The following is a 26,262-nucleotide window of genomic DNA, read 5'->3' on the forward strand; positions in this document are numbered from 1 at the left end:
TTCTTTCTAGTCGAATTTCTGACGGTTTTCTTTTTATATTCACAAATAACTTCGGACAGTGGGACCAAAATTGATATTGTGCAAACGTTCTTAATACAGATTTCAAATGATTCTCAAAATTGCAAGAGCACATTTTTAATATTCGAAATATGAAAAGTTACAAGTTTTACAAAAAATATACATATGTTTCTTTTATATTTGAACTATTATTGTGATATCTACACGATCCAAACATTCAGTTAAAACGTACAAAACATCTGATTTATTTTCAATTTTGTGTAAAAACTGACAATACACCTGGCAACAGAAATAATTTAAATAGAAACTAAGTGAGCCGAACAAGCTATTCGAACACCGAATTTGGACTAATTTCGAATCATGCATACCTAACTAATGATTAAAATTATAAATAATATATAGAATATAGCTTTACAGTTTAATATAAACTAACACTTTTAACATATGTATGACTCGATTTTTCGCGCTTTGGCTTTCCACCTCTGCCTATAAATCCCCTTTTCCCGTTCCATAATTTACAATAGTTCAATTTAGATTTCTCACCCAATCTACACCAAGACATCTATAGTTTTGTTTTGTTTTTACATTAGCCGATATGATCGGTTCTTTCTTTTTTTTGGTACTTTACAAATCTTCCGAAATGGCTCATGTTTGCCTCTAAAATAGTTCTGTCCAATTGTTGTTTTTTTAGACTACTTACATCCTAAATCACAATTTGGTTTGCTTTTTTTTCCCTTTTTTTGCTTTGTTAGATTCTTCCCTTAAAATTTCCACTTTTTAGCTTGGATAAAAGATTCCACCTCCCATGGGATGAGCTCTCCTCGTTCGCAAAGGATTAGATTTTGTCGGAAAGGCAGTCCGGTTTGAAAACATGCACCAGCGAGTCCCAGCCGCAGTCGGCGAGCTGATTCTGCCGGCGCCGGTTCCAGTCCAACCCGTAGGTGAACTCCGAGTGGTGCTTAATCGTTTCCATCGCTTCGTTGCTCTTCTTGAAGTCCCAGATGCTACGAAATGGAAAGGAATGGTTATTGGATACGCTCTGTGGAGATGGGTTTTCTGATTGGGTCTTACCGAGTCGTAAAGTCATAGCCCACGCTGGCCAGCACCGACATGTTGTGGGGTGAAAATTGTACTTTTCTCACGGCAAACTCGTTGCCCTTTAGCTCCGCCAGCGGTATGCCAAAATTACGCAGATCCCACACCCGGATAAGTCCATCCGAAGCCCCAGTGGCGAGGACATTGGAATCGTGTTTGCACCAATCCACCGTTAGCACCTGGAAAGAGGAAGGCGAGAGGGTTAGTAAAACGAGGTTAGGTGATTGATTTGCGTCGATCGTCATTACCTCACCCTCGTGTGCCTTGATACTGGCGATGGGCAGATCATAGCACAGAATGTCCCATATCTTGAGCATCCCGTCACCACTGACACTCGCGAATGTGTTGGGGATGTGTGATGCGAATACCGCATTGTAGACTAGTTGCGAGTGACCAATATAGGTACTCAGCGAGTGGTTCCTGATCGGATCCCAGATCTTTACCGTGCTGTCCCAGCTTGCGCTGATGAACAGCTGCTCGTACGGAACTTTGCTCCAGTCGACGCTGTAGATTTCCTTCTTGTGCTCCCGGTACACCATCTGCGGGGGACCATTGCTGGGGCTGAGATTGGTGTTCCACAGCTGGACACTACCATCCCCCGAGCCGGACACCACTATTTCCGGGTTCGATTCGGACCATGTCTACAAAAGGAAGAAAGGGCAATTAGTTTCGATTTGATCATTGCTTTGAACATCTGACTTACCACATCGAACAACCCATCGGTCCAGTGGTGCGTTCGCTTCTCAACGATTCCACCCCCGTCCGGGTACAGCTCCAGGAAGTAGAGAGTTCCGCCGCCGGCCAGACCGTAGAATTGGCTCGAGGCCACCACGAACTGGTCCGGGTTAAATGGCGAAAATCGGACGCTGTAGCCATGGCGGTTGGTGGTGAAGAATGTTGACATCGTAGCTGAAAAAAAGGGGGGAAAAAAACGAAACATAAGTTAATTTACATGTTGAGCCGATTCTTATTGGTCTTATTGATCTAATTGGATGTTTCTTCAACGGTGGTTTAATTTAAATTTTGCGGGCGTTGAGTTTTAAGTCATAGTTTATGTTTTATTATAAATGCACAATTGATATGCTTATGAAGACATCGATCATTATTATTTTTAAGTGTTTTATATATTGAAGAACAGGAAACTAGAAACGAAATAAAATAGTTGATAAAGAGATTATTTTCGAAACATTGATTTCGCCTTAATGTATGCAGTATTCGTCGACAACAAATGTCGCATCTGTAATGTGACATCCTCAAAATAGAAAGAGTTAACCGTTATCCCCAAAAACACTTTTTGTCGCTGTTTTGTAAATTCACTGTATTGCGCCTTTGGTTATTCAATCTTCAAAACAATAGGCCGTATGATTAAAAACAAAATTCACCTTTACTTTACTTCATTCGAGCAGTCGAGCAGTGAGATTATGTTTTTACTACGTTTGGTATGAATAAAAGAAACAACAAAGTATTTATTTCGAAAATGGATGTTTAGCTGATTTCGTATGAATAAAACAGCATTCATCAAGTATTTACTTCGTTATTATCAAGTATGCTCATGAGCATACTTTGGATCTGAAAACACTATCATTCGTTTTGATGTCATATCCGATTTATGTTTAATGCTGCTATCTTGCGCTTGAAGTTAAACAAGTTAACCGCATTGATGGCATTGAGCTTCGTTTACTAGTTTAGGGGAGCGTAAAAAAAATTGATTGTTTTTCAGGCGGAATGAACACGTTTTTAAAATTTAAATCATGAATGAAAAATAACCTTCCCGTACCAATTTGGCATTCTGTTTAAATGAAAAACACTTTTGTTTGCAGGTGGTGAAAAAATCTTGTACGATATTGTTTTTGAAGACAACTTTATATTATAATAAAAAGTTTCAGTAATGATGTTGGAAATGTATAGACAAAGGGTTAAATAAAAGTCGAAAAAAAGTGTTTTAAGTGATTAAATAACATGATGTGAACATTTTCATTCAAATTTTAACATCAAATTTAAACTGGCTTCGTGTCTTCTAATATGATATGTATTACACTAACGAGATAGGGACCCAAACTATGGTCCCTAATTGAAAGTCGACACCAGACGTCGACACTATTCCTTTTTCATCGCGAATTCACGCTTTGTCCAAAAAAACGTTTTGAAACGAAACCTAAACAATCAGTTGATAGATGTTTGACAAAGTAAAAACTATGTTCGAATTCGAAAATCAAATTAGTAAAGTAAACTTTTATTCATACGGATTCAAGTAAATATTAGGAAAGTTTACTTCACTTGGAAACGGGCAGAATAAATAAAAAATTTTTTTTTATTCATGCGACCTAATATTACTAGCGCAGTAAAAAAATGTGTTTTTTATAGATTTTCAAAAAAAAAATTAATTTGAATTTTTCATCTAATACACCATTTGTTTTATTAAAAAAACTGCATGATCTTACACAGTAGATACTAAATAGTACGATTACAGTGAAAAACTTATCAACTTGTTGCATTTTCAACGAATTTAAACAGAATTATCTGTCGGCGCTCTACAATCGTGGTTTCGTTACATAAAAATGACTCCCAAAATAATATCGTTCAATTTTAGCAGCCAAAAAAAAAAATTAAGTACTTCCAGATACCTTCAGAAGATTTTGGTTAAGTAAAACATTGAAATAATTTGCAGCGAAAAAAATATTTTTCGTTGGTAGCAATATAGTTGCCACGGCCTTATAAAGGGTTAACAGCTTCAACCCTCGTCTCGAAATACAGGGTTATTCTTAATAGCGAGTAATCGGTTTTCTACCTTACTAACCATAGAATTAGGAAATTGTTTATATATAGTTATAAAAATATAGTTAAGAATTCGGCTCCTTAAAACTTATGTAACTGAGTCTGTAAAAATAAACGAATTAATAAAAACAATAGAGCAAGAGATTTAAATAAAAGATTGTGTTATTTGTCATGTTGTTGGCTCAATCCGAAAAATAATACTTTTCCATTTTATTTGAATATGATTTCCAATTTTATTCCCAATTATCACCTTTTGTAGCAATTGATGCCACAAATCGGCGATTACGTGGCGAAATTAATTTTCAAAAAGCTGCAATATCGGAGTAGATCAGAGACTCAAACACGGACTCAACAGAGACAGGGACTCCGAAAAAGTTAAATCGTCAAATCGTTGTGATCTTGGAGGTCAATTCTCGAGTTTATTGCGCACTAAATCAATTGAGGTATTCCACCAATCAACACGAAACCATTTTAAGTTCATATTTTTGATTTAACTGAAACTTTGCAAACTTATTCGGCGCTAGGCACGATGCCAATTTACGGTGTTAGTTTTTTAAATACTGTCACGACTAATTTCTGAAAAGGGTTTACGCAAAAATGTAATGAAAATAGTCTGTAATTCCAAAACGAGTTATCTGATCGAAATGATGTCTTAGGCAATGTTATAGATTTCAATTTTGCGGTTTTCAAAAAAGTATACACTCAGAAAAAAACTATTTTTTGAATTTAAAAATGAAATATCTAAAAAACTACATTTTTAAAAGTCTAAATTTTTGACACAATAAAGTCCATATAGTCCCAACAACTGGTTTTTCATTTGATCCTGGGCAAAAAAAAGTAAAAGAGTCCTAACAATTTCAAACAAGACTACCAAATATCGGAAGATGGGCAGGTAAAAATAGTCAAGATAGCGTTATTCGACAAAGTTTTAGACTTTTGTCGAAGACGCCAAACTTCTATCTTTTATAGTTCCTGAAATATATGGCATTTTTGTATGGAGACTGCTGAAAAAATATTGTTTTACTCGTTCAATTTTTGGATGTAAATTCTCGCGTTTGAAATGTTTGACATGTAATTTTTCAAAGATCATATTAAAACTTTTTCCCTGTAGCAGGCCCCTTCTTCCGATGGCTTGTTGGTAATTGTACGGGCTATGCAAATATTTTTTAAAGAATTTAATGAACATACATTTTAAGGAAAATTAGTTTCATTTTTTTCTCAAATACTCGATAGATTTTTCGATACCCTAGAAACAGATACAGTAAAAATTTCTAAAAATTCCTCACTCAAAAACTATAAGACCTACAAAATGTTGGTTTAAAAATGAAATTAAATAATTTTGTTTTCGTTAAAAAATATCAAACAATTCAAAAAATCATCGAAAAAAAAATTTTGAGAATTAAAATTCATATTTCTCAAAAATATGTTTTTTTTTAAACTCTGAGAAAAGTATGTATGAATTGCTCATGTAATTACCAACAAATCATCCATATATCGGAAGAAGGGGACTGCTACAGGGAAAAAGGTTTCCCAACAGCATCTTTTTAATAATTATGATCAATGAAAAAATATTATGGATGTTTAAATTGTAACATTTTAGTATGTAGATTATCACTATTGACATAGATTGTAAGGACTGTTCGTACTTTTTTTGAGAATTAAAAAAAATACGTTTTTGAAAAGTAGTTTTTGTTTCAGTCTGTCTCATTTTTTGGTATTTCTTTATATAAACAATTTTCCATATTTCATCCTTCGACGAGAATTTGTAGGTATTATTAGGTTAGAGTAGGTAGGTTAGAGTGCTCCCGTGGCCGAGTGGTTAGCGTCAAACCTAACATGCCGGGGGTTCGGGTTCGATTCCCGTTCTGGTCGGGGAAATTTTTCTTCAAAGAAATTTCCTCTGACTTGCACTGTGGTCACGCGTATTCTACAGCTTGCCACTCAGGATGCAATCATGGCGTGTTATTTGGCATAGAAATCTCAACTAAGTACTAATGAAAATGACGCAAGTAATACTACGTTGAGACGGCGGAGTTCCTCTAGGAACGTTAGTGCCATATAAGAAGAAGAAGAAGGTAGGTTAGAATTTTTTGTAAACAAATTTCATCTTTCATTTGCCTAGCATCAACTGAAAAACCAGTTGTTGAAAACAACATAATGAAACCCATGTTGTTTTCAACTTTTAAATTAAGTGTCAAAAATTAAGATTTTTAAATATTAATTTTTTTATATTTTTTTTTTCGGTGTATACTTTTTCCAGAACCGCAAATTTACAATCTATAACTTTGCCTAAGACACCATTTCGATCAGATAATCCGTTTTGGCGTTATAGTTTATTTTCTGAAATGATACCATCTTTACATAGTTTACAAAAAACTAATACCGTAAAATGGCATTGTACCTAGTGCCGAACATGTTAGCAAAGTTTCAACTAAATCAAAAATATGAAATTAGATTTTTTTTCGAAAATTGGTGTAGATTGGTGGAACGCCTCAATTGTGGCATGTGTGGTGTTGCATGTTGAACAATCTTATTGAAACCAATGCTCAAAAAAGTTGTTGATCATTAACTGTTACTTTCTGGTCGGCATAATTTTTGAACAAAAACGAACAAATGACCAGTCCATAAGTGGACCAAGCATCCTCTATTCATGGTAAAATGGGAAGTCAAACCAAACATAAAACAAGTGACAGCTGTCAAAATGGCGTTAATATCGAAAAAGTTTGGCCAACAAAAAAATAATGCACCTCTATAACAGCTTTACTCTACCTTTATTTCATAGGGGCCACAAACACACGTTAATCATAGTGTGGCGGGCCGCAAAAAAAGGGAAGGGTGATGTCCACGACACGACAGCATTGTTAACGTAGGACTCAGTATACACGGCGAACATTCTTCTAGTACTAGATGCTGAGCGACCTCAGGCGACTTTATATTTTTCTCCACCATCGTTATCTATTTGATAACGAATAAAATACATCAACAATCTATAACCTCCAGTTCCAACGGTATGGAAAACGATGCAAGCCCTGCACTATGCTTGCTTCATGCATATTCTGAGAAATGCATTCTAAGGCGAAAAATATTGCACGTCCGTTCAACACAGTGGCAAAATAAAAATTGAGGTTAGTCAGGACGAGCACAATGTTTATAGTGCTTTCACTGCCTGCCGACGACACCCATATTTAATCATTTTAAAGATTTTAATAGTTAGCTTTCGAAGCAGATCTGAAAATCCATACGGTGTCTACACCGAACGAAATTGCACCACTGTGTGCAATATCTGTCTTCCATTCATGCATCTTTCCTTTGTACTGAGCAAAACCGCTGTGTATGACATCAGCATTGAGAAAGACTACAGTCTGCTTGCTGGGGCTCAAGTGAGACTTGAATGATGATGATGCCTTGAAAATGATCAATTTCAAAATGATCAATTTCAATTTCAAACTAAACTCCCGGTCTTCAGATTGGTCATCTGGAAAGTTCGCTGTTGTCTGATCGCTAGCTGCATGAATAATAAATCGTGAATGCTGTGATTTGAGATTTTGAATTGATTGTTTATACTGAGTATATTGAAAACAGGTGGAGCTTGAATTGCAATATTTTCTCTATCCACATCGTCGAGTGATTCACGTGCGCCGGATTCGCAGTGGTTTGTAAATAAAGTTTTTTAGGTAATTGTTTCCTAGGTTTTTGCGATTATTACAAATACAGAACCGTTTAAAATAAAGTAACATCATGTGCATGCGACCCGCGGGCTGCCTTTTGAGTATAGCTGCTCTTCAACACACACATTATCCTTCGGGCTTTCATGGACAGTACTTGTTTATTGGATAAATATATAAATTATTTGCCACTGGTCGATCGAGCACGATTGAATACGGATCGGACACTTTCGCTTCCACCCTTCGAATTCAACTAAATTTCTACTTACGAATAAGTCCAGCGGTGAATCGAACTAACACAATCGAGCCGTTTCCGTTGGGAGGTCAAATTTGGAACTTCTGAACGTAAGGCAAATCTATTCCTCGAAGCACATTTTAACGCAATTTTTCTTTCTTTCTGTTATTTACTACAAAGGCACAAGAGGCACTCTTTTCAAACTGTTTTGATACTAATCACGCTCCACAGCTCTACTCATAGCGAACAGCCAACAACATCACCCAATGTTCGACGGACACAACACTCTCTGTACCAGGACCAGGTGCTGACCAACGCTCGCGCCGCTGCTATTACCCCAAGGTCAGTCTGAAGCCAGCACAGCACCGTCGACGACGATCTCACGCCTGTCTTCGTGGAAGACAAACACACGCGGCCCGCGGATATCTCGGCGAGATTAGATTCCGAAAGTATGAAGCTTTCATCTTTATTTATTAAACAACACCTCGCGCGCCGTGTCTTTCCAGTGCGAGCACTGGTGGCGGGTGTTCTCGCGGGTGATGAATTGGAAGAGCCTTTGCGCTTCTGCCTTTCGGGATCACCATGGGTCGTTTTTTGGTGCATCAGGACAGTCATCTGGGTTTCAAAGGGCCAACATAAATGTAGCGAAACATGAGGTTGATTGGGTGCTATCGAACTCAGACCGTTCTCGCTTCCAAGCTCTCCGCATATTCACTGGGCTGTCGCAGGTATCCACGTGTCATGTGCCAGCGATAAAAACAAACCTTGATGGTGTTCGTTGTCGTCGTCGTCATAATCTCGCGCGCTCAAAGCGCGACTCATTCCAATTGGTGGTGTGCGAAACGAAAACGCAGCATGCGTTAAAGTTGTGTTGGTTCAGCCAACCTTAAGCCATCGAGAATGTTTTCTAGTTTTGTTGTGGATATGTATTTGTGCGTGCCCGTGTGCTTGGGGAAATAGGAGAAGAAACGCGCGATGTCTTTCTCCTGTCAACGTAGACTTCCGTGTTTGTGTCGCTCTAAGTGGATGCTGTGGGGTGTGCTGTGTTCGTACCGGTGATGCTCCTCAATCGATGATGGCTTATGGACTAGTGGACATGCTATTGCTCTGTGCAAATGATTGCATTTCTACACCGTTAATACATTGTAGCAACCCAGTTGTCATTTGAGAGAAGGATGATTTGAATTCTACGCCATAAAAAGCACAACACCAAAGTTCATTATCATTATATGAACTCTGGAACTCAATCATGCCAATATCAGTTTCGAAATTCGTTCTTGAACTGTATTGAATTTCTAGGAGAAACGTCGCGCTCACGACGCAGTATTGAGGAAAAGTTTGACTTATTTCTGACAGCTCACGCGTGATTCGTGACATGTGTTACAGTAAAACATGTTAAGTTACGAGTATTATATTCATTTCATCATGGAAAAACTTACACCTGAACAACGTTTGAAAATCATTGAAATTTACAACAAAAATTTGTAGAAATGTGTTCCTGTAACCTTTTTTATGGTCGTCATAATCGGTTTATTAAGCAAACCATCCAATGCAACTGCGGTGCAGCCACAGATAACACAAGAACTGCCAACGCATCTCCAGAGAATTCACTGTTTGGTGTTGTTTCGGGGCTGGTGAAATTTTTTTGGTCCTCATTTTTTCGAAGATGAAGATGGTCACCACGTTACCGTCAATTGCCACACTAGGAATATTGTTTTATTTTGTTAAGGTTACTAAGGGTATTTGGCATCACTCTATTTTTTTAGGGCTGTTAGAAGTTCACGATATTAATTTGAGAATCATTTTGATGTGAATGAACTACAATTTTAGAGCACCTACAGAAAATTCTATTGAAATTCGTTGGAAATCCAACAAGTTGGTAAGGTTTTCACTACACCCAAAGTTAATTTTTAGCACATGTTCTGGCATCCCGATTTTTTACATTAAATGAGCTGAAAGATAACATAAAATGTTCTACTCCCCAATACATGTGTATCATTTATATAATATATATGCTAGATCCAATATGAGCGAGCGAAACAGGAGTCACATTTAAATGAAAGCATATGAAAGCTTTTCGTATAGTTTGCCAAATATACGGCCCAGACAGAGAAAGATATATTCTAGTTCATGTTCTTCTTTATCGTCTTAGAAAACACCTTCCAACTTCATTTTATGATGATGTGTAATATTATCACGCTCCTTTATGATAGCGCTGACAGCTCTATGGATAGCGTGGTCGTGTAAAGTAACTTTGCATTCCAGCCGTCCTTGGTTCGATCCCCATTGACGTCGTATGGACTTTTCTTTTGGCACAATCCCAAATGAAAAGAGAAAAGAAAATAGAAAGAGATGTCTACTCGCATACATACAAACCATTTTTAAGCTTTCAAAATAGCTCATTATTTGCGCATTTGACTCTCATGACCAGGAAATGGCATCTTGTCTGCCAAAGATGGAATGTTTTCTGCCAACGCTAGTTTGGATGTAGTAAGTTCTCGTGCACCCGTGGCCGAGTGGTTAGCGTCCCACACTATCATGCCGGGTGTTCGGGTTCGATTCCCGTTCTGGCCGGGGGATTTTTCGTCAAAGAAAATTCTTCCGGCTGTGGTCACGCGTATTCTAGAGCTTGCCACTCCAGAGTACATTTAAGGCGTGTTATTCGGCATCGAAATCTCAACCAAGTATTAATGAATGACGCTAGTTAATGAACACGTTGAGACGGCAAAAGTTCCACAGGGAACGTTAACGCCATTAAAGAAGAAGAAGAAGAAGTTCTCAGCGATGCGGAATTCTACTAATTTACATGCCCACCAAATGTTATAAGATTTTTTTTGGAAACGTCCTAAGGCAAACCCTCCCTCCTTCTGATGATAACGCAGAAGTAAATCACAGGGCGGACTTGATTATGTACAGTTCTAATTTTTTTCAGTTTATCTAATTGAATCGAAACACAACTATTTTCATTGTTTTTCATACATATATTTTTCGTTCTTTGAATATAAAATCAGAATTTAATTTTATATTCATCCACTTAGCGTCGGAGAACACCCTTGTCACATGTCACAAAATAAGTACATAAATACAGAATCTTTCAGATAGCATCGATACGTTGTGGGTGAGAATATACACACAAAAATGTTACGAGCAAAACAATATTTTTTTCAGGAGTCTTCATACAAAAATGACTTATATTCCAAAAACTATAACGGATAGAATGTTGACGACTTCGACAAAAGTTTATATTTTAACACGATCTAAACCTTTGTCAAATAAATTATATCGCTACCTTGACGTTAAACAAAATTAGGATTTGTTATGTTTTTTTCAAAGAATGTAATAAAGATATGAAAAAGTTGTTGTTCGAAAACTTTTCCCTGTAAAAGTGCCCATCTTCTGATCTATGGACGACTTGTTGGAAATTTCAAGGGCTATTCATAATTATATTTTTAAAAATTTTAAAAAATACGTTTTTGAGAAAAAATTTTTTTGAGAATTTTAATTTTTTAAATAACTTTTTTGTCAGCGAATTTTTTTTCCAATAACTTTTTGGATTTTTTTTTGTAAAAATTTAAACAATTTCCTACATTTCATCCTTTGACAAGAATTTTGAAGGTATCATAGTTTTTAAGTTATAAATTTTTGTAAAAAATTAAGAAAAAAAAAAAGTTTGCTTTTTTCAAAAAGTAGTCTAATTCTTTTACGAATATTTCAAGTACGCAAAGTTGCTTAAATGACCCATGTTTTTACACCCACAACGTTTCACTTCTATCTGAGATGGTGCTGCCAACTCTCAAGTCGAGTTGGCAAGAAATTCGTCAGCTGTGAAATATCTAAATTAGTGAATTTGAGTAACATTTCGGAAGTAAAAAACTGTTAGTGGTTTTTAAGGTGTTATCATTAGTTTCGCTTAGTTTGAGACCACCCTGTACTAAAAATGAATTTGAAATTGAATTTGAATACAACAAATAGTCCGATGTTTCTTACTGCAAGCAACAGAGCATGAGTAGATCGGAAGAAGCTGGGGGTTTCACAATTTCTTGGTTATTCTATAACATACATAACACACAAGGACTGCGATTTAAATGGTTAAGGGCCGATGATCCATCTCGATATGTAGGGGAAATTAGGTTAAAATGAACAGGGTTGGTAAAATGAACCAGTGCTCAAACTTCGATAATTAAGCTATAAATAAATTGATACTTCTTTATTATTCTATTCTTAGAACATTTGAAGCTGTTTAAGACACCCTGTTATGCATGAAACTGTCAAATGTAAAAAAAAAAAAAACAGAAATTTCTCTCACGGTAGCCATTTTGATGTAATTTTGTGCGCATCGTATTTAAGGAATTTCCCTTGAAATTTAAATTATTCGTCCTGATCCCTTCGACAAATCATTAATTTGGACAACTGTTCACATAATTAAATGAGAGGTGAACAGATATTTTGTTTGGTTTCAGTAATTAATTTGCATTCAGAATTACTTTGTTGTTTGGGGCAAAATGAGCCACCACTGGATAACGACTAACAATGTCATGTTTTTTGTCGTAAGTGAATGCAAATGTCACTATAAAGAGTGTTCCACACCAAGTTGCATCTCGTGAAAATCGCTGTAGGAAATTACCCTTTGGGTACTTTCTCATGAAAGTTTGGGTAGAAGTAGTTTAGAGCGTATTGTTCACATTGTATTTTTATCGCTGTAAATTTTTCGAAAATTGGAAAAAATGGCGTCACCTGGAGAGCAACGTTGTGAAATGATTTTGCGCAAGCTCTTGAGAAATCCTCAGCTCTTTTATCAGGACAACGGAAAACAACTCGTAATCGTGCAGTCAACAACGAGTCGTTAAATTAAACGTTATTACGAAACTCTGAGCATCGAACGAAAGCAGAAATCCGGTCAGAATGGATGTTCTATTAGTGATCAGGATCATAAACGTGTCGTGAAAGCGTATAAGCGGAATCCCAATGCTTCGGTCAGGGATGCGGCCAAAAAGTTGAATCTGTTCAGAGAGCCAAGAACCGGGAGAGACATATGTACAAAGTGCAGAAGGCTCCAAATCGTGACGAACGCCAAAATACAGTGGGAAAGTCACGGGCCCAGTAACTGTACACCCAGATGTTGTCGAAGCCTCATTGTCTCATCATGCATGATGAGACTTGCGCCAAGGCGGACTTCTGGCTGCTTCCGTGGCTACTGTTCTTCGCCGCTCAACACATGTTTGGTGTTCAAGAGGCACATCAAAGGAAGCAGAAACTTCCAAAGTTTGCCAAGAAATACATGTTTTAGCAAGCGATCTGCTCATGTGGCAAAGGGGGTGCGCCGTTCGTGGTTACCGCAACTGTAAACGAGCAGATCTACCACAAGAAGCGTCTACAGATGCGTCTGCTTCCTCTGTTGAAGCATGATGAGGGTCTTACGATCTTCTGGCCAGAATGGTCAATTCTTACCCAACGATATTAAGGATATTGGGCTGTATGACGAGCTTGAGGATCGCACGCGGCACGCACCTGGTCCATCGGCATCTCGTCCAAGATCTTGGAAATGAACTTCTTAAATTGGTCCATAGCGCTCACTCTATGTTCGCTCTGCTTGGCCAGCATGTATGATCATACATAAAAGTTCAGCAGATTAAGGCTAGGAAGGCACACAGTCTTATCAAGAAAATCAGTCAAATTCTCCCGACGCCACGCTTGGACGATATTCGCCGTGTGAGCCGGTACGCCGTCCTGTTGAAAGACGTAAAGATCCTTTCCGTAGAGGTCCCGAAGTTGTCGGAACTTCTCCAGAACTTTATAGTACGCGGCGTGGATTTACTTGTTTTTCTCGATAAACACCAGTGGGAGCTTCCTACGCTTGGATACCGCTTCCGAACCATCACCGACGCGGCGTTCTGGAACCGTGAGATGTTTTTGTGGGACAGGGGGATGCTGGCCAACGTCGGCGCCCACAGCCGATTATTTTGGACATTGTGCGGCTGTTGCAGGACAAAGAAATCAGAAAACACGAACTCCTTACCTGCGTGCCGCGAAAGTATCAGTTTGGCTCTGTCCAGACTCTTGTTCGTTGTAGCCTTCGTTCCCCCTGAACCTTGCGTTTCTTGTACGGTTTGTATCCCAGAGCCATCGTCATGATGGTGTAGGCAGTCCCGATCTACACATCCAGGTCAGCTGCAGTCTTCCGGATCGAGCGGTTCAGTTTTCGACGAGCTCGCTTCTTCACCACCATCTTTGCCGAACGCGGCCGTTCGGATCTCTCACGGTTCTTGGCAGAGTCCGTCTCCCGGTACCGACGGATGGTGGTATAATAAATGAAATTCCGTTTCACCCCGTGGAATTTCAACCGCCAGAATATGTCACCGAGTCGCTCACCTCTCACATCACTACATCGTGCGCGGTCAACAACCAACAAATGACAGCAAGTCTACACCGTAGGCGTCGGTTAGCCAATATAAGAGGCTAAATCTGAAACCAATACCAATACACAGAATAACATTGTGCGCACCAACACAACGATGAAAAGTTGTATTCGAACTTATTTAACACCCTGTACCATCTTAATCACCTTTATTTCCAGCCCATTGGTTCAGGGCAAAAACTCGACAAAAATGTGAACTCTGTTCCTGAGGTCATATTTAATGCCTTTTTTAACAACACGCCTAGGAACAGTCAAAACAGTTTAAAAATTACAGAGCGTGAATCGAATCAGCATGTGGACATGCAGATTAATTCGGCAAAAATAGTGAAATGGATGGAATGCAATCAAAGTTGAGGATTACAGGAAATTATATGACTTCTGTCTATCTACCGAAAGATCCTCCTATTTTTGTTCTAAAAGAAGTTTTGCAAAATTTAATCTGAGGTTTCATCAGAGCACTTGGAAGACTCCTCAGGAACGTAATAAAACTAAATCACATGGGTTCCTCTGAATGAGTAATAATTTTCAAATGTTCAAGCCAAAATTCATGAATTAGTTCGAAAATTAAAGGTTTCATATAAAAAATAAGTCGTCGTCGTTTCATAAAACTGGCATTCCCAAGTTGATTGATGAGATAAAACACATGTTTATTCAGAAAAAAATAGTTTCACATTGGTCTCAATATGATTGAAACTGTTGAAAACGGAAGCAGAGCTGATAGAGTCTATAATACATTAGCTTCTACTTTCGCGGTTGTTTAAAATTAGATAAACAAGGATGGTTGGTCCGTTAAAACATGTTCAGAAAAAAAAATAAAAATTTGAATTTATCATCAAATGCACTATTTATTTTATTGAAAAAAACTATGATCTTACACAGTAGATCCCAAATGAAACGTTTCAAAAAAAAAACTTCATAACTTGTTGCTTTAGAGCGCCGGTTCGCGGTTTTTCTACATTATGATGACTCCCAAATCAATATCGTACATTTTAGCTGTGTAAATACCTCATTTACAGAAACTTCCAGAAGAGTTTGGTTAAGCAAAATATTTAAATAATATTCTAAGTGAAAAAACATATTTTTTGTGGATGGCAATATAGTTGCCACGGCCTTAGAAAGGGTTAACTCTAAGAGATGAACCAGCATACGGCTGAAAGTCTCTATAATAAAGAATAAAAAAAGGGTTAACCCCAAAACACTGTTAATCGCTGCCTTGTAAATTCACATTATTGCTCCTTTAGTTTTGCAAAAATCAAAGCAATATTTCTAGTGCAGCGAAAAAAAAAAGTTTTTTATATATAGAGTTACAAAGTAAAAAAAAAGAATTTTTCCTCAAATACACAATTTATTTTATTGAAAAAACTGCATGATCTTAAACAGATCCTAAATAGTACGTTTACAGTGAAAAACTTATCAACTTGTTGCATTTTCAACGAATTTAAACAGATTTTTTTTGTCGGCGCTCGAAAATCGTGGCTTTGTTTCATAAAAATGACGACCAAATTAATATCGTACATTTTTAGCAGTTTAGCAAATTTTTGGTTTGGTAAAATATTGAAATAAGATTCCAAGTACAGCGAAAAAATGATGGCAATATGGTTGCCACGGCCTTATAAAAGATTTTAACCTGATTTCCAGATTCCTTCATCATTCTTTGTGTGGACACCGACTGGACAACATCGTTGCTGGACGGGCTGGACGGCGAGGGATCGAGTGCCTTTCTCAAGGGAAGAGGGCGGAGGTGGAAGCGCTGGAGTAGAGTAGAGTAGAGTTTTCAAAGGGCCTTTCTCAAGGCTAGAGACGAATGAACTGCAAAAGTTTAAAGTCTCTATAATACAATACCTTCCTTCCTTCCTTCCAGATTCCTTGGCGACAGATTGAGGAAGTCCGTCGATTGCCATATAAATACATCACATTTACACAACAGAACAACAGTGTAACTGTCAATTCCGTAGGTTTATTATTGTACGCACACTAGTATGCACAGCCAAAAAATGGAAACTTTTTGAGCTTTAACTGTGTGTGAGCAAAGAGCACTTGTTTTGTGTATTTTGAGATGGGAATATTTATAACGCCACCATGTCGTGTATTTCGAAAATAACTGGGAGTTGTTAGCAAATTGAAAAAAGCATAGGCACATTTTAAGTAATATATTTTTCCAATTTTCAAGGACCATGCCGAAGGGAATGATTTCAACGGAGAAGGAGCGTGGTAAAATCGATGTTTTGAAGGAGGAAGGATTTTCCCCCCGCGAGATAGCGCGTAGAATTGGAAGGAGCAGACATGCCGTGACAAACTATATCCGGTTGGGTGCTCAGTACACCACAAAGAAGCGTCCCGGAAGACGTCCTCGCTTAACAGATAGGGACAAACGACATATCAAGCGCCTCGTTGTTGAGTCTTAATTTTCATCAGCAAAAATAAAAGCTGAAATGAATATTCCAGTAACCAGTCGTCGTATCCGTCAAGTTCTAAGCACCGACGCGAACCTTTCGTACAGGAAATTCGTACCTGTACCGCGACTACTTCCTCGGCATAAGAAGGCACGACTGAATTTCGCCGAGAAATTCCAATTCTGGGATGAATAGTGGTCTAGAGTGGTTTTCAGCGATGAGAAAAAGTTTAATTTGGACGGTCCTGACGGTTCTGCTGACTGTTGGCAAGATAAACGGAAGAAAAAACCAAGAAGAGAATCTCGCAACTTCGGAGGAGGAACCGCAATGGTTTGGGCAGGCATCAGTGACGCTGGGAAAACTCCAATCTGCTTCATATCAACAAGAATGAATTCCGAGAAGTACTGCGAACTGCTGGAGGAGGTTTTGATTCCTTTTATGGAAGACGTTATGAACGAAAATGCTATTTTTCAGCAAGATAACGCTTCATGTCATGCAGCAAGTAACACCAAAAACTTTCTAACGGCCCATAACATTCCTGTTCTTGATTGGCCACCGTGTGGTCCGGACTTAAATCCCATTGAGAATGCTTGGGGAATTTTGTCAGCAAATGTATTTGCACAGGGCAAGAAATTTGAAACTGCTGGACAGCTGAAAAAAACTATCATCAACGAGTGGGCCAAAATTACTCCGAACACGGTAAAATCCCTCATTCAGTCTATGCCAAGGAGGTTGCAAGAGGTTATTGTGAAGAAAGGCGAAGCAACAGACTACTAATTACATTTGTTTCGATTTTAGACAGGAAATAAAGTGAATAAATACTTATTTTCAAAGTGGTGTTATATTTATTTCCACCTCAAAATAACGAAATAAACCAACACTTTATGCATAGCCCTTTAATTCAATTGCTCAACCGGAACCAAATGATAGGTAATCGTTCTAAGATTCTAAAAATACAATAACAAAATATCTTTGATCGAGAACTTTGCAAAAAAGCACTAGAACAGGGATGGCGTTATATATATTTCCACCAGTGTATGATATCGCACAGTTTTCCCTTTTGTGAGGAGTGACTTGCGAAATCATCAACGGTTCCTTACTTCTTCTCCTTTGTTTTAAAGAGGCTTTAAACTTTTCAGTTCATTTGCCTCTAATAACGGTTCCCTAGACTGCGGACCTGGACGTCGTCTTGTAGATGGCACCTGGATCGAGTGACCAGGTTCTTCGCGACGCCCGAACAATTCATAAATTTTGTCTCCATCTCATGCGCTTCCGGGAAAGGAGGTGACAAGGTTAAGTGAAGAACTGATACTGTTGGAGTTATAGTCAGGAAGACACGAAGAAAGAACACAAAGCAACGGCTTTTATCGAGTAATTTCTAACAGTTATGTGAATGCCAAAAAAATTTCCAATGGTGTAGTTTGAGCGAGAAACGAAATTCCAGAGTAAAATTTTGATTGTCATTCTGAACTGAATCAGGTGTGTCTGAAGGTAATCTATCGTATTTGTTGTAACAAAAAAAGCGTGGAATGAATGCGCTTCGAAGGCCTCTGAAAAATGTATGCAATATCAGTTATTGTTATTGAATTATTTTAAAAAATCTGGGAATATAACGACGGCATTAAACGCAATGTATAACTACAGTGTTATTTTTGATTATACTTCTCGGTGTAGAGAAACGAAGTGTTCCTTATGACCATCCTTATGTTTTGATTATTGCCGCTCTATTATCATAGAATAGTTTGTGTAATAGGGGTGGTGGTTTATAACATTCCAAGCAACCCCGTAATCTTCAAAGTTATTAGAAACGCAGCTTGTTCAGAATATATATATATATATATATATATATATATATATATATATATATATATATATATATATATATATATATATATATATATATACGCGAGCATTATATAAGTAACTTACTTTTTGTGTATAAACTTATATGTTAGCTATAAATCGTAAAGCAGGCATCCTTAGCAGAATGCCATAACAATGCAAAGAAGTTGAATACCTTTTTCGCTAAACATAAACTGGTCTAGCGAAGCTCTCAACAACTTTCTGTGTGACTTTGAGGAAGTTTTGTAATGCAGACACTTCTACTATCCGTATTAAGTTGATATTTAACATGTTTTCATCATGCATTCGTTTATGTTAAATTGAAAAAACAGCTATGACTTTAAACATTATTTTTTCAGAGCACTTAATACACAGAATACTGTATTGGGCACTTCTCAAATGTTGAAGAAAAATATGTGGGTTGACAATACGTTTTCGAACAACCGATAAATATTAAGCTTTTATTTCTTCATCAGAATGGAAACAATCGAATGAGACTCGGGCTGGTTTATGATGTTCATACAATAGAACATTCCCATATGGCTCAAACGTGAATAACACGGATAAGAATATATTTTTTTTTGAAAAAAATGAAAAATATTCCCTCCAAATTAGTTACAATTTCAAAAACATTGAAACACAGAAAAACAACAAACTCACACTTTCCACTTCCCGGTGTATATTATTGCGAACACTTCATCGCGCTGCCACGTGTATAGAAAAACTGATTCGGAAAAATCTCCCAACTTGCTGCCGTGGGGGAAAAGATTTTCCAACGGGCTGCGTTTTTCTATTCTTGTTTTACCAGCGGCGTGCGTTTTTTTTGCTGCTCATTTTCTTTGAATTTGTTGCTCTTTCTGTCCCACCCCCCTCCTGTATCTCCCAAACCCCACCGTCCAGCGCCGCGTATCGGGCTCGACGCTTCCATTTTGTTTTCGGTGGGAAAAACTAGCATCGTTAATATTATATGAATAGATCCAAAACCAGATTTCGACGAATGGGCGAATGGGCAAATACCAACAACAACAACAAACAGCAGCAGCGGGGCAGAAGAAAAAAAAATCCATCTCTACGCCAGCATCCTAGGGAACGAAACGCAACGCCAAAGCGAGTGTGCGAGAGTGCATTAAAAATAATACAAATTTGTTCTCGTCGCTGTTCTCGGAGTCTGGCCACATGTCCGGAGGCGATAGTTGTGGGGCTGCGGGGGCGGGGTAAAATATACTATAACTATAAACACTAGTCCGGGAATGTTGGGTCTTTCGGTGTGCTGCTGCTGGTGATCTGCTGGTAGCCGGGAAAAATCTGCCGCCGATAGCAAAACTTTCCCATTGACCTAGAAAATTCGCCCCGCGTGTGCATATGGACAACAAGGGGGAAGGAAACACAATTGGATAGTTTATGATGGTAGGAAAGATTTGTTTTTGGCTGCGATAAACAAATAGTTTTATTGCGCGTTTTAAATCATTCATGTGGACTGGACGCGGACGCGAACGTTTTCTCGTGGTTGCATTTCGACCGATTGGTTGTTGTTGAAAATAAGGAAAAAAAGGGATGCATAATAATTCATAACGATGGATGTGCATAACTCCTCAGCCTCCGTTTAGTATGCTTTGATGGACGCAATTAATGATCTGATGAATATCCGCTATTATCTTCGCGAAACGAAGAAAGTTGATTACATATTATGTTTGTGGCAAAATGTCTTCAAATGTCTCATCATACTTGAACTAATTGAACTAATTCAAATGATCGCGGGTATGGTAATGCATTTAAAGCTTTAAATGAAACATTGATGAGATCAATAAACATAATGTCATGCGTCATAACTCTACTTCGGAAAAGCTACTCTTCTTCTGTTGTTTACAAAACTGGATGCCGTTGGTGCTTAATCCTCTCAACTAACGTAAATTAGGTGCCTTGCATCCGAGTAACGTGCAGTAATTTGCGCATGACCTGTTAGTGATGGGTTTGTTGTTGAAAATCAATGTTCTCCAACACAAGCTACGAAAACTCCAACTAAACATTGGCTAAATAGATTGAATCAAATTTTTGAAGAATGTTTGCTGGGATGTAAATCAATAGAATGGAATCGAAATTGGATACGATTATTTGTTTCAAAGAAACGCTTCAGTTCGGTTTCGGTTTAGAAAACGAAAACTTTCGTATGCTAGCGTCATAGATCCGGGATCAGATGAATAATAGCCTTGGATACTCCCGTGCTCCAGTGGCCGAGTGGTTAGCGTCCCACATTTTCATGCCGGGGGTTCGGGTTCGATTCCCGTTCTGGCCGGGAGACTTTTCAGCAAAGAAATTTATTCCGGCTTGCACTGTGATCGCGCGTAATCTAGAGCTTGCCACTTCAGAATACATTCAAGGCGTAATATCCGGCATAGAAATCTACTACTAATAAAAATGACGCTAGTAATACCTACTTTAAGAAGGTAAAAGTTCTACTGGGAACGTGAGTGACATCCAAGAAGAAGATAGTCTCGGATATGATGATGCGATTAAGAGTTTTTTTTTTGTGAAAATATGTGAACATTCATCTTAATATTGGTTCCAGCTAAAGGGTGTGTCACATCAAATTGCATCACGGAAAAAACGCTGTAGAAATTTAATTTTTAGGAATTATATCTTCAGTATTCGCTTATAATCAGATAAGAGTGTATAGATCACGTTGGCCATGCTTCACTGTCAATTTTTCGTAAATTTGGAAAAATGTCGTCGAACGAAAAAGAGCGTCGTGAATTAATCCTGTGCACTCATTTCGAGAATCCGGAGTTGTCATATCGGGACATCGGTAAGATGCTGGGAATCGTCCAATCCACGGTCAGCAGAGTACTAAAACGATACTTCGAGAACCTAACCATCGACCGGAAGGTGAAGAACGGCAAAAATGGATGCTCCGTCAGTGAAAAAGATCACAAGCGTGTAGTTAAACAGTTTAGACGTGATCCGAGAAGTTCGGTCCGGGATGTCGCCAATAAGCTGAATTTGTCAAGTTCATTCGTCCAGCGGACCAAGCAGCGGGAGGGCCTGCGTACATACATGGTTCAGAAGGCTCCTAACCGCGACGAAAGGCAAAACATGGTGGGGAAGACGCGAGCCCGGAAGCTGTACACCGAAATGCTGACGAAGCCGCATTGCCTGGTAATGGACGACGAAACCTACGTCAAAGCGGACTTTCAGCAGCTGCCGGGCCTGTTGTTCTTCTCCGCAGAGGACAAATTCAGCGTTCCGAAGGAGATTCGCAAGCAGCAACTATCCAAGTTTGCCGAAAAGTACATGGTATGGCAAGCGATCTGCTCTTGCGGAAAGCGGAGCGCCCCCTTCGTGATGACCGGCACGGTAAACGGGCAGGTTTACCCTCATGAGTGCCTACAGAAGCGCTTACTACCACTATTGAAGCAGCACGAGGACCCGACCATTTTCTGGCCGGATAGTGGCACGCTTCGTGCCACTATTCAAAGGACGTGTTGGAGTGGTACGAAGCCAACGGGGTCACCTTCGTGCCAAAGGAAATGAACCCGCCCAACGCGCCGGAGCTTCGCCCAATAGAGAAATATTGGGCGATTATGAAGCAGGCCCTCCGGAAGAACCCAAAAGTTGTCAAATCGGAGGCGGACTTCAAGAGAAAATGGATTTCTGTTCAAAAAAACTACAACCTGACGTTGTACAGAACCTTATGGACGGGGTAAAGAGGAACGTGCGAGCATACGGGCTTGGGCTCGAAGTATGAATAAAAAGAAAATGCCAAAAGTTGTTTAATAGTTTTTATTTTACTGTCTAAAGTTTTCAAAAGGATCGATGTACTGGGCGAATTTCTACAGCGTTTTTTCCGTGATGCAATTTGATGTGACACACCCTTTATAGTATATTTAATTTGTGGATTATTTCTTGTGAATTATGTCTTTAGGAACACTGTAGAAGTAATTTTGCTAAGAGATACTGAAAATGTAATTGAATGTCCAATTCCAGAAGTGCAAGAACTTAGTTTACTTACATTACATCAACACTGTAATATGAATTAGTAGCAAACATAATGCACTATATAGTCCTGTGTCCCTCTGTTTATGTCCCCGACATTACCCAGCCGTTTTTATTATTAATCAAATGCGATTTTCTCCGCAAACCGCGGATGATGAAAATTATTCTATGAGTCGTTTCATTGCTTATGGATGAGACTTGAGTTTACAACCATAATTCCAAATTCAAACATGAGCCTAAAAAGTGTTTTGAATCTTATACTTCGGTTCTCAAACCACTTAGGGTCCAGAAATCGGCTAAGAGAGTATAGTACAGATGTACAAAAAGATTTTGTTCGTGTTCTACCTTCAAACTGGTACGACAGTAAAGGGTGGGAAGTTAAAAAATTGATCGACTCAAGTTTGGCGTATTTTGTACCAATTGTTAATTTGAAAACAAAGAACACTCCTCATTAGGGTGGCCACAAAAATGGTCATGTCAAATTTCAAAAGCCGATCATGTACATTTTGTTTATTAGCTCAAAAAATGACGTGTGCAAAATTTCAGCTCAATCCGACATGATTTAGGGGTGCTTCAGAGCGCTCAAAGTTTAGATTTTTTGACCCTCAAAAATCTCCGGTACATGAAATCGAGGTTTTAAAAAAAATATTTTGATGCCAAATGTCTTCAAATTGGGAAACGTCGAGATCTACTGTCATCTCCAAAATTTTTTTTGGAACGTCGTTTTTTCGGAGTACAAGGTAAAACGTATGCTTTAGGGTGTCAATGAAAATGGACATCTCGATTTTTCATCATATGGGACTTCCTGTGAAATGTTGATTTGCACGATAAAATACCCTATGCAAAACATTGGCTCAATCGAACTTCATTTTCAAATGTAGCATATGTCAAAATTTACGTTTTTTTGAAAACCGGAAAATCACCCAAGGAGTACATGAAATAGAGGGTTTCGAAAAAACATTTTGAAGCCGAATATCTTCAAATCGTATGAAACGTTGAGATTCGTTGTTATCTCGATTTTTTTTTGTCATGAATTGTCTTTCCAGAGACGGAATAACCATCGAGTGCCAAAAAGTCAATTTTTGACTTTTTTTTTTCGAAATAACAATAAATCTTGCCGTTTCATGCAATTTTCCCCACCCCCATGGCAGATTTTTGAGGGTCGAAAAATCAAAACTTTGAGCGCTTCGAGGAACCCCTGAATCATGTCCGATTAAGCTGAAATGTTGCACAGATCATTTTTTATGCCAATAAACAAATTGTACATGGTCAGTTCTTTCAATTCGATGATGATTTGTTTGACCTACATACATTCATTGCCACCCTACCCCTCATGTTGTAGGTGTGCGCGTACAGAATGTTGCCTCTATTTTAGCTTATTTTTCCGGTATTTTTCCGCCATATACAAGTTTAGTGGCAATCACCGACTCTAGGAAGACGATTTCACCACCTAATCCTACCTATCGGACTCAACAACTCATGAGCGGGGGCAATATCTTCAATTCAATTCCGAAAGAAGACGTAGCCGGAGATGTTTCGCTTTAGACAATTCCTCATGACTCATGACAGTCGGGTTGTGAGGCTGTTACGCAAACCACATAACCACTGGCGCCGCCACATGTCTTGAGTATTAATATCATCCAAATGTTAGTACTCTCAGCAAGTGATCATACATCAATGTTCAGAAAATATGGTTTCAATTATTTTGGCAGCACTGTACAGTAAATGATTATGAACAGTACTTACGTTGTAATGTTTATGTTTCTTAGCTTTTGTCGCTTCGGAAGTGAGTATTTCATAATATTTTAGGTGTACATAAAATTTGAGTATAAATAAATAACCAAAATCGTGACGGACAGACTGATATTTTAAAAATATTATTCAAACCCGAAAACCATGAATTCAGCTGAACTCATGTTTTTGGCGTAACATTTCTATATTCCAAGTTTCAGTTGTTGAACCTTTGTCCAAAACTATATCAATGACAAAGCCAAAAACAAACGAAAATATTTAAAAAAAATCACGCCATCTTGAGCACTTCTGCCTTTATGCTATTTTGATTATTTTATGACGTTTAACGCTGAAAATTCAAAACGACATTTAATGGAATAGTGTTTCCAAAAATTATACTCTCAAGAATACGAACTTTAACCAGCAAGAGGAGCGCTCCAGAATTGTTCGTGAGTCCTTTAAGGTCGGTAAACATATGTACAGGCAGTCAACAGTGATGCTTTATCACAGATTAACCGATAGGGAGTACATTGAAAAAAAAAATAATAATTTCTCCTTAACACAAGATAAATCATCACAAAATAGCTCATTAACATAATTCATACATAATTAAGAATAAGCTTTGATTACTTTGATGCTCATAAATGCTCTGAAAATCTCAGAAGATTCATCGCAAGATATTTTATATACTATAGGAGGGTTTTCTTCCGGGCTGTTTCCGTTTCATGAACTCCTAGTCTGACTTGAACCTCGGGTCCAAAAAGGTTGAAATTTCATAATTTGAATCTTCTCATAAGTAATTTAAATGACGTCCCTATCCAGCTTTATAAGATGCTCTCATGTGAGGTAAGTTCGATGTTCTATCTGCAGTCTCATCCTTATCCGAATACTTTTTTTTTGTGCAGGAACATCCGAAACTACCATAAAAATACAGGAGAGGCCAAAACTTGTATTTTTTTTTTATTTCTTCAAATGTCTAACGAAGCCTAACGCACTGCTCTATAAAGCACCACTGTTGTAAGTCCGTGTGCCTTTTCTTAGAGTATCATCCCTGAAAACAGTTCTAAGTTTCTTGATCTTAATGGAAAAAATTGATTGATGTTCTTTGCAGTTTCTCTTCGTTTTCTATTCGCAAATATAGAGCCGAATATTCGACTATCCGGCCTCGAAGCTTGCCGGTTATCCGGTATCCGGTATTCGGCCAAACTGCTATCCTTTCCATTCATTAATCAACACTACTAATTACTAACCACTAAATGCAAAGAAAAGCACCACTATCTAAGTCGTATTCCGACTGAACATTAAACATGAGCGTTTGAACAGGAGACGAGACATGATTTATGAGTAGCACACGCAATCGCAATCGCAAACACAGGCGAAGCAAATGGTGATTTGATCCAACTCTTCCGGTAACCCAACGGTAACAAACAAACAAAAACAAAACAAAAAAAAAAAGTCAAAAGCTACACCCAAAATTGATTTTTAGCTCATGTTTTGCCATCCCGATTTATGACATTGAATGAGACATAACATAACAGAAAATATCATGACTCACAAACACTGGTAAGCATTGGTATAATATACATGGTACAGAGATATCGAGATGAAGAATAGAAGGTGGGAAGGCTCACGGGTTTTTGGTTGTGTTGAACTTTGATTGTGTTAGTAGCCAGGAAGATAGGAAGTTCACATACCAGGCATACCAACCAGTTACTCAAATGGTACAAAATTGAATGTGTCAACGAATAACGTTGAAAGAGGATGTACAGAAGCTAATTACAGATTTTCAAATCATATTTTTCGCATTATGAAAAAAAAACAGAACATATCGAATAAAATGTTTAATTTTTTCCTTGATTTCAGAAATAGTATTCTAACGTCTACTATGTTTGGATTCTAGAGCAACTTCATGGAAGTTTGACTTTTGTCAGCAATTGTAATTACTTTTTCCACAATTAGGGTGCTGAAAACTTCAGTCGTCTAAAGCTAAGACTCAAGCGGAACACAAGTCATACGGAGTCAATTAAATTTATTTTTCAAATTGATTTTACATGAAAAAAACTTGCAACCTTTTTTCCCATGCACTGTCAAATGTTTATCCGT

The 26,262-nt window shown here is 38.1% G+C and overlaps 1 protein-coding gene across 5 annotated transcripts in view; it reads right to left on the reverse strand.

The window, feature by feature from the left end:
* Nucleotides 1–239: 239 nt before the first annotated feature.
* The window catches only part of LOC129771057 (peroxisomal targeting signal 2 receptor), a 47,940-nt gene continuing 21,917 nt past the window's right edge, over nucleotides 240–26,262 (reverse strand). For 3 of the 5 annotated variants that reach the window (XM_055774343.1, XM_055774341.1, XM_055774340.1), the window contains exons 2-5: nucleotides 1,817–2,022; nucleotides 1,362–1,754; nucleotides 1,090–1,292; nucleotides 240–1,022 (exon numbers count right to left, since the gene is read on the reverse strand). In XM_055774343.1, the coding sequence (XP_055630318.1) occupies nucleotides 854–1,022; nucleotides 1,090–1,292; nucleotides 1,362–1,754; nucleotides 1,817–2,017 (966 nt within the window). In that variant the 5' untranslated portion in view covers nucleotides 2,018–2,022 and the 3' untranslated portion in view covers nucleotides 240–853. Of the gene's footprint in view, nucleotides 1,023–1,089; nucleotides 1,293–1,361; nucleotides 1,755–1,816; nucleotides 2,023–7,822; nucleotides 8,343–19,098; nucleotides 19,156–26,262 lie in introns of those variants that run through there. The other 2 variants (XM_055774339.1, XM_055774338.1) reach the window with 2 other exon arrangements.

Source organism: Toxorhynchites rutilus, chromosome 2 (genome assembly GCF_029784135.1).
Source record: "Toxorhynchites rutilus septentrionalis strain SRP chromosome 2, ASM2978413v1, whole genome shotgun sequence".
In the NCBI taxonomy this organism is placed as follows: domain Eukaryota; kingdom Metazoa; phylum Arthropoda; class Insecta; order Diptera; family Culicidae; genus Toxorhynchites; species Toxorhynchites rutilus.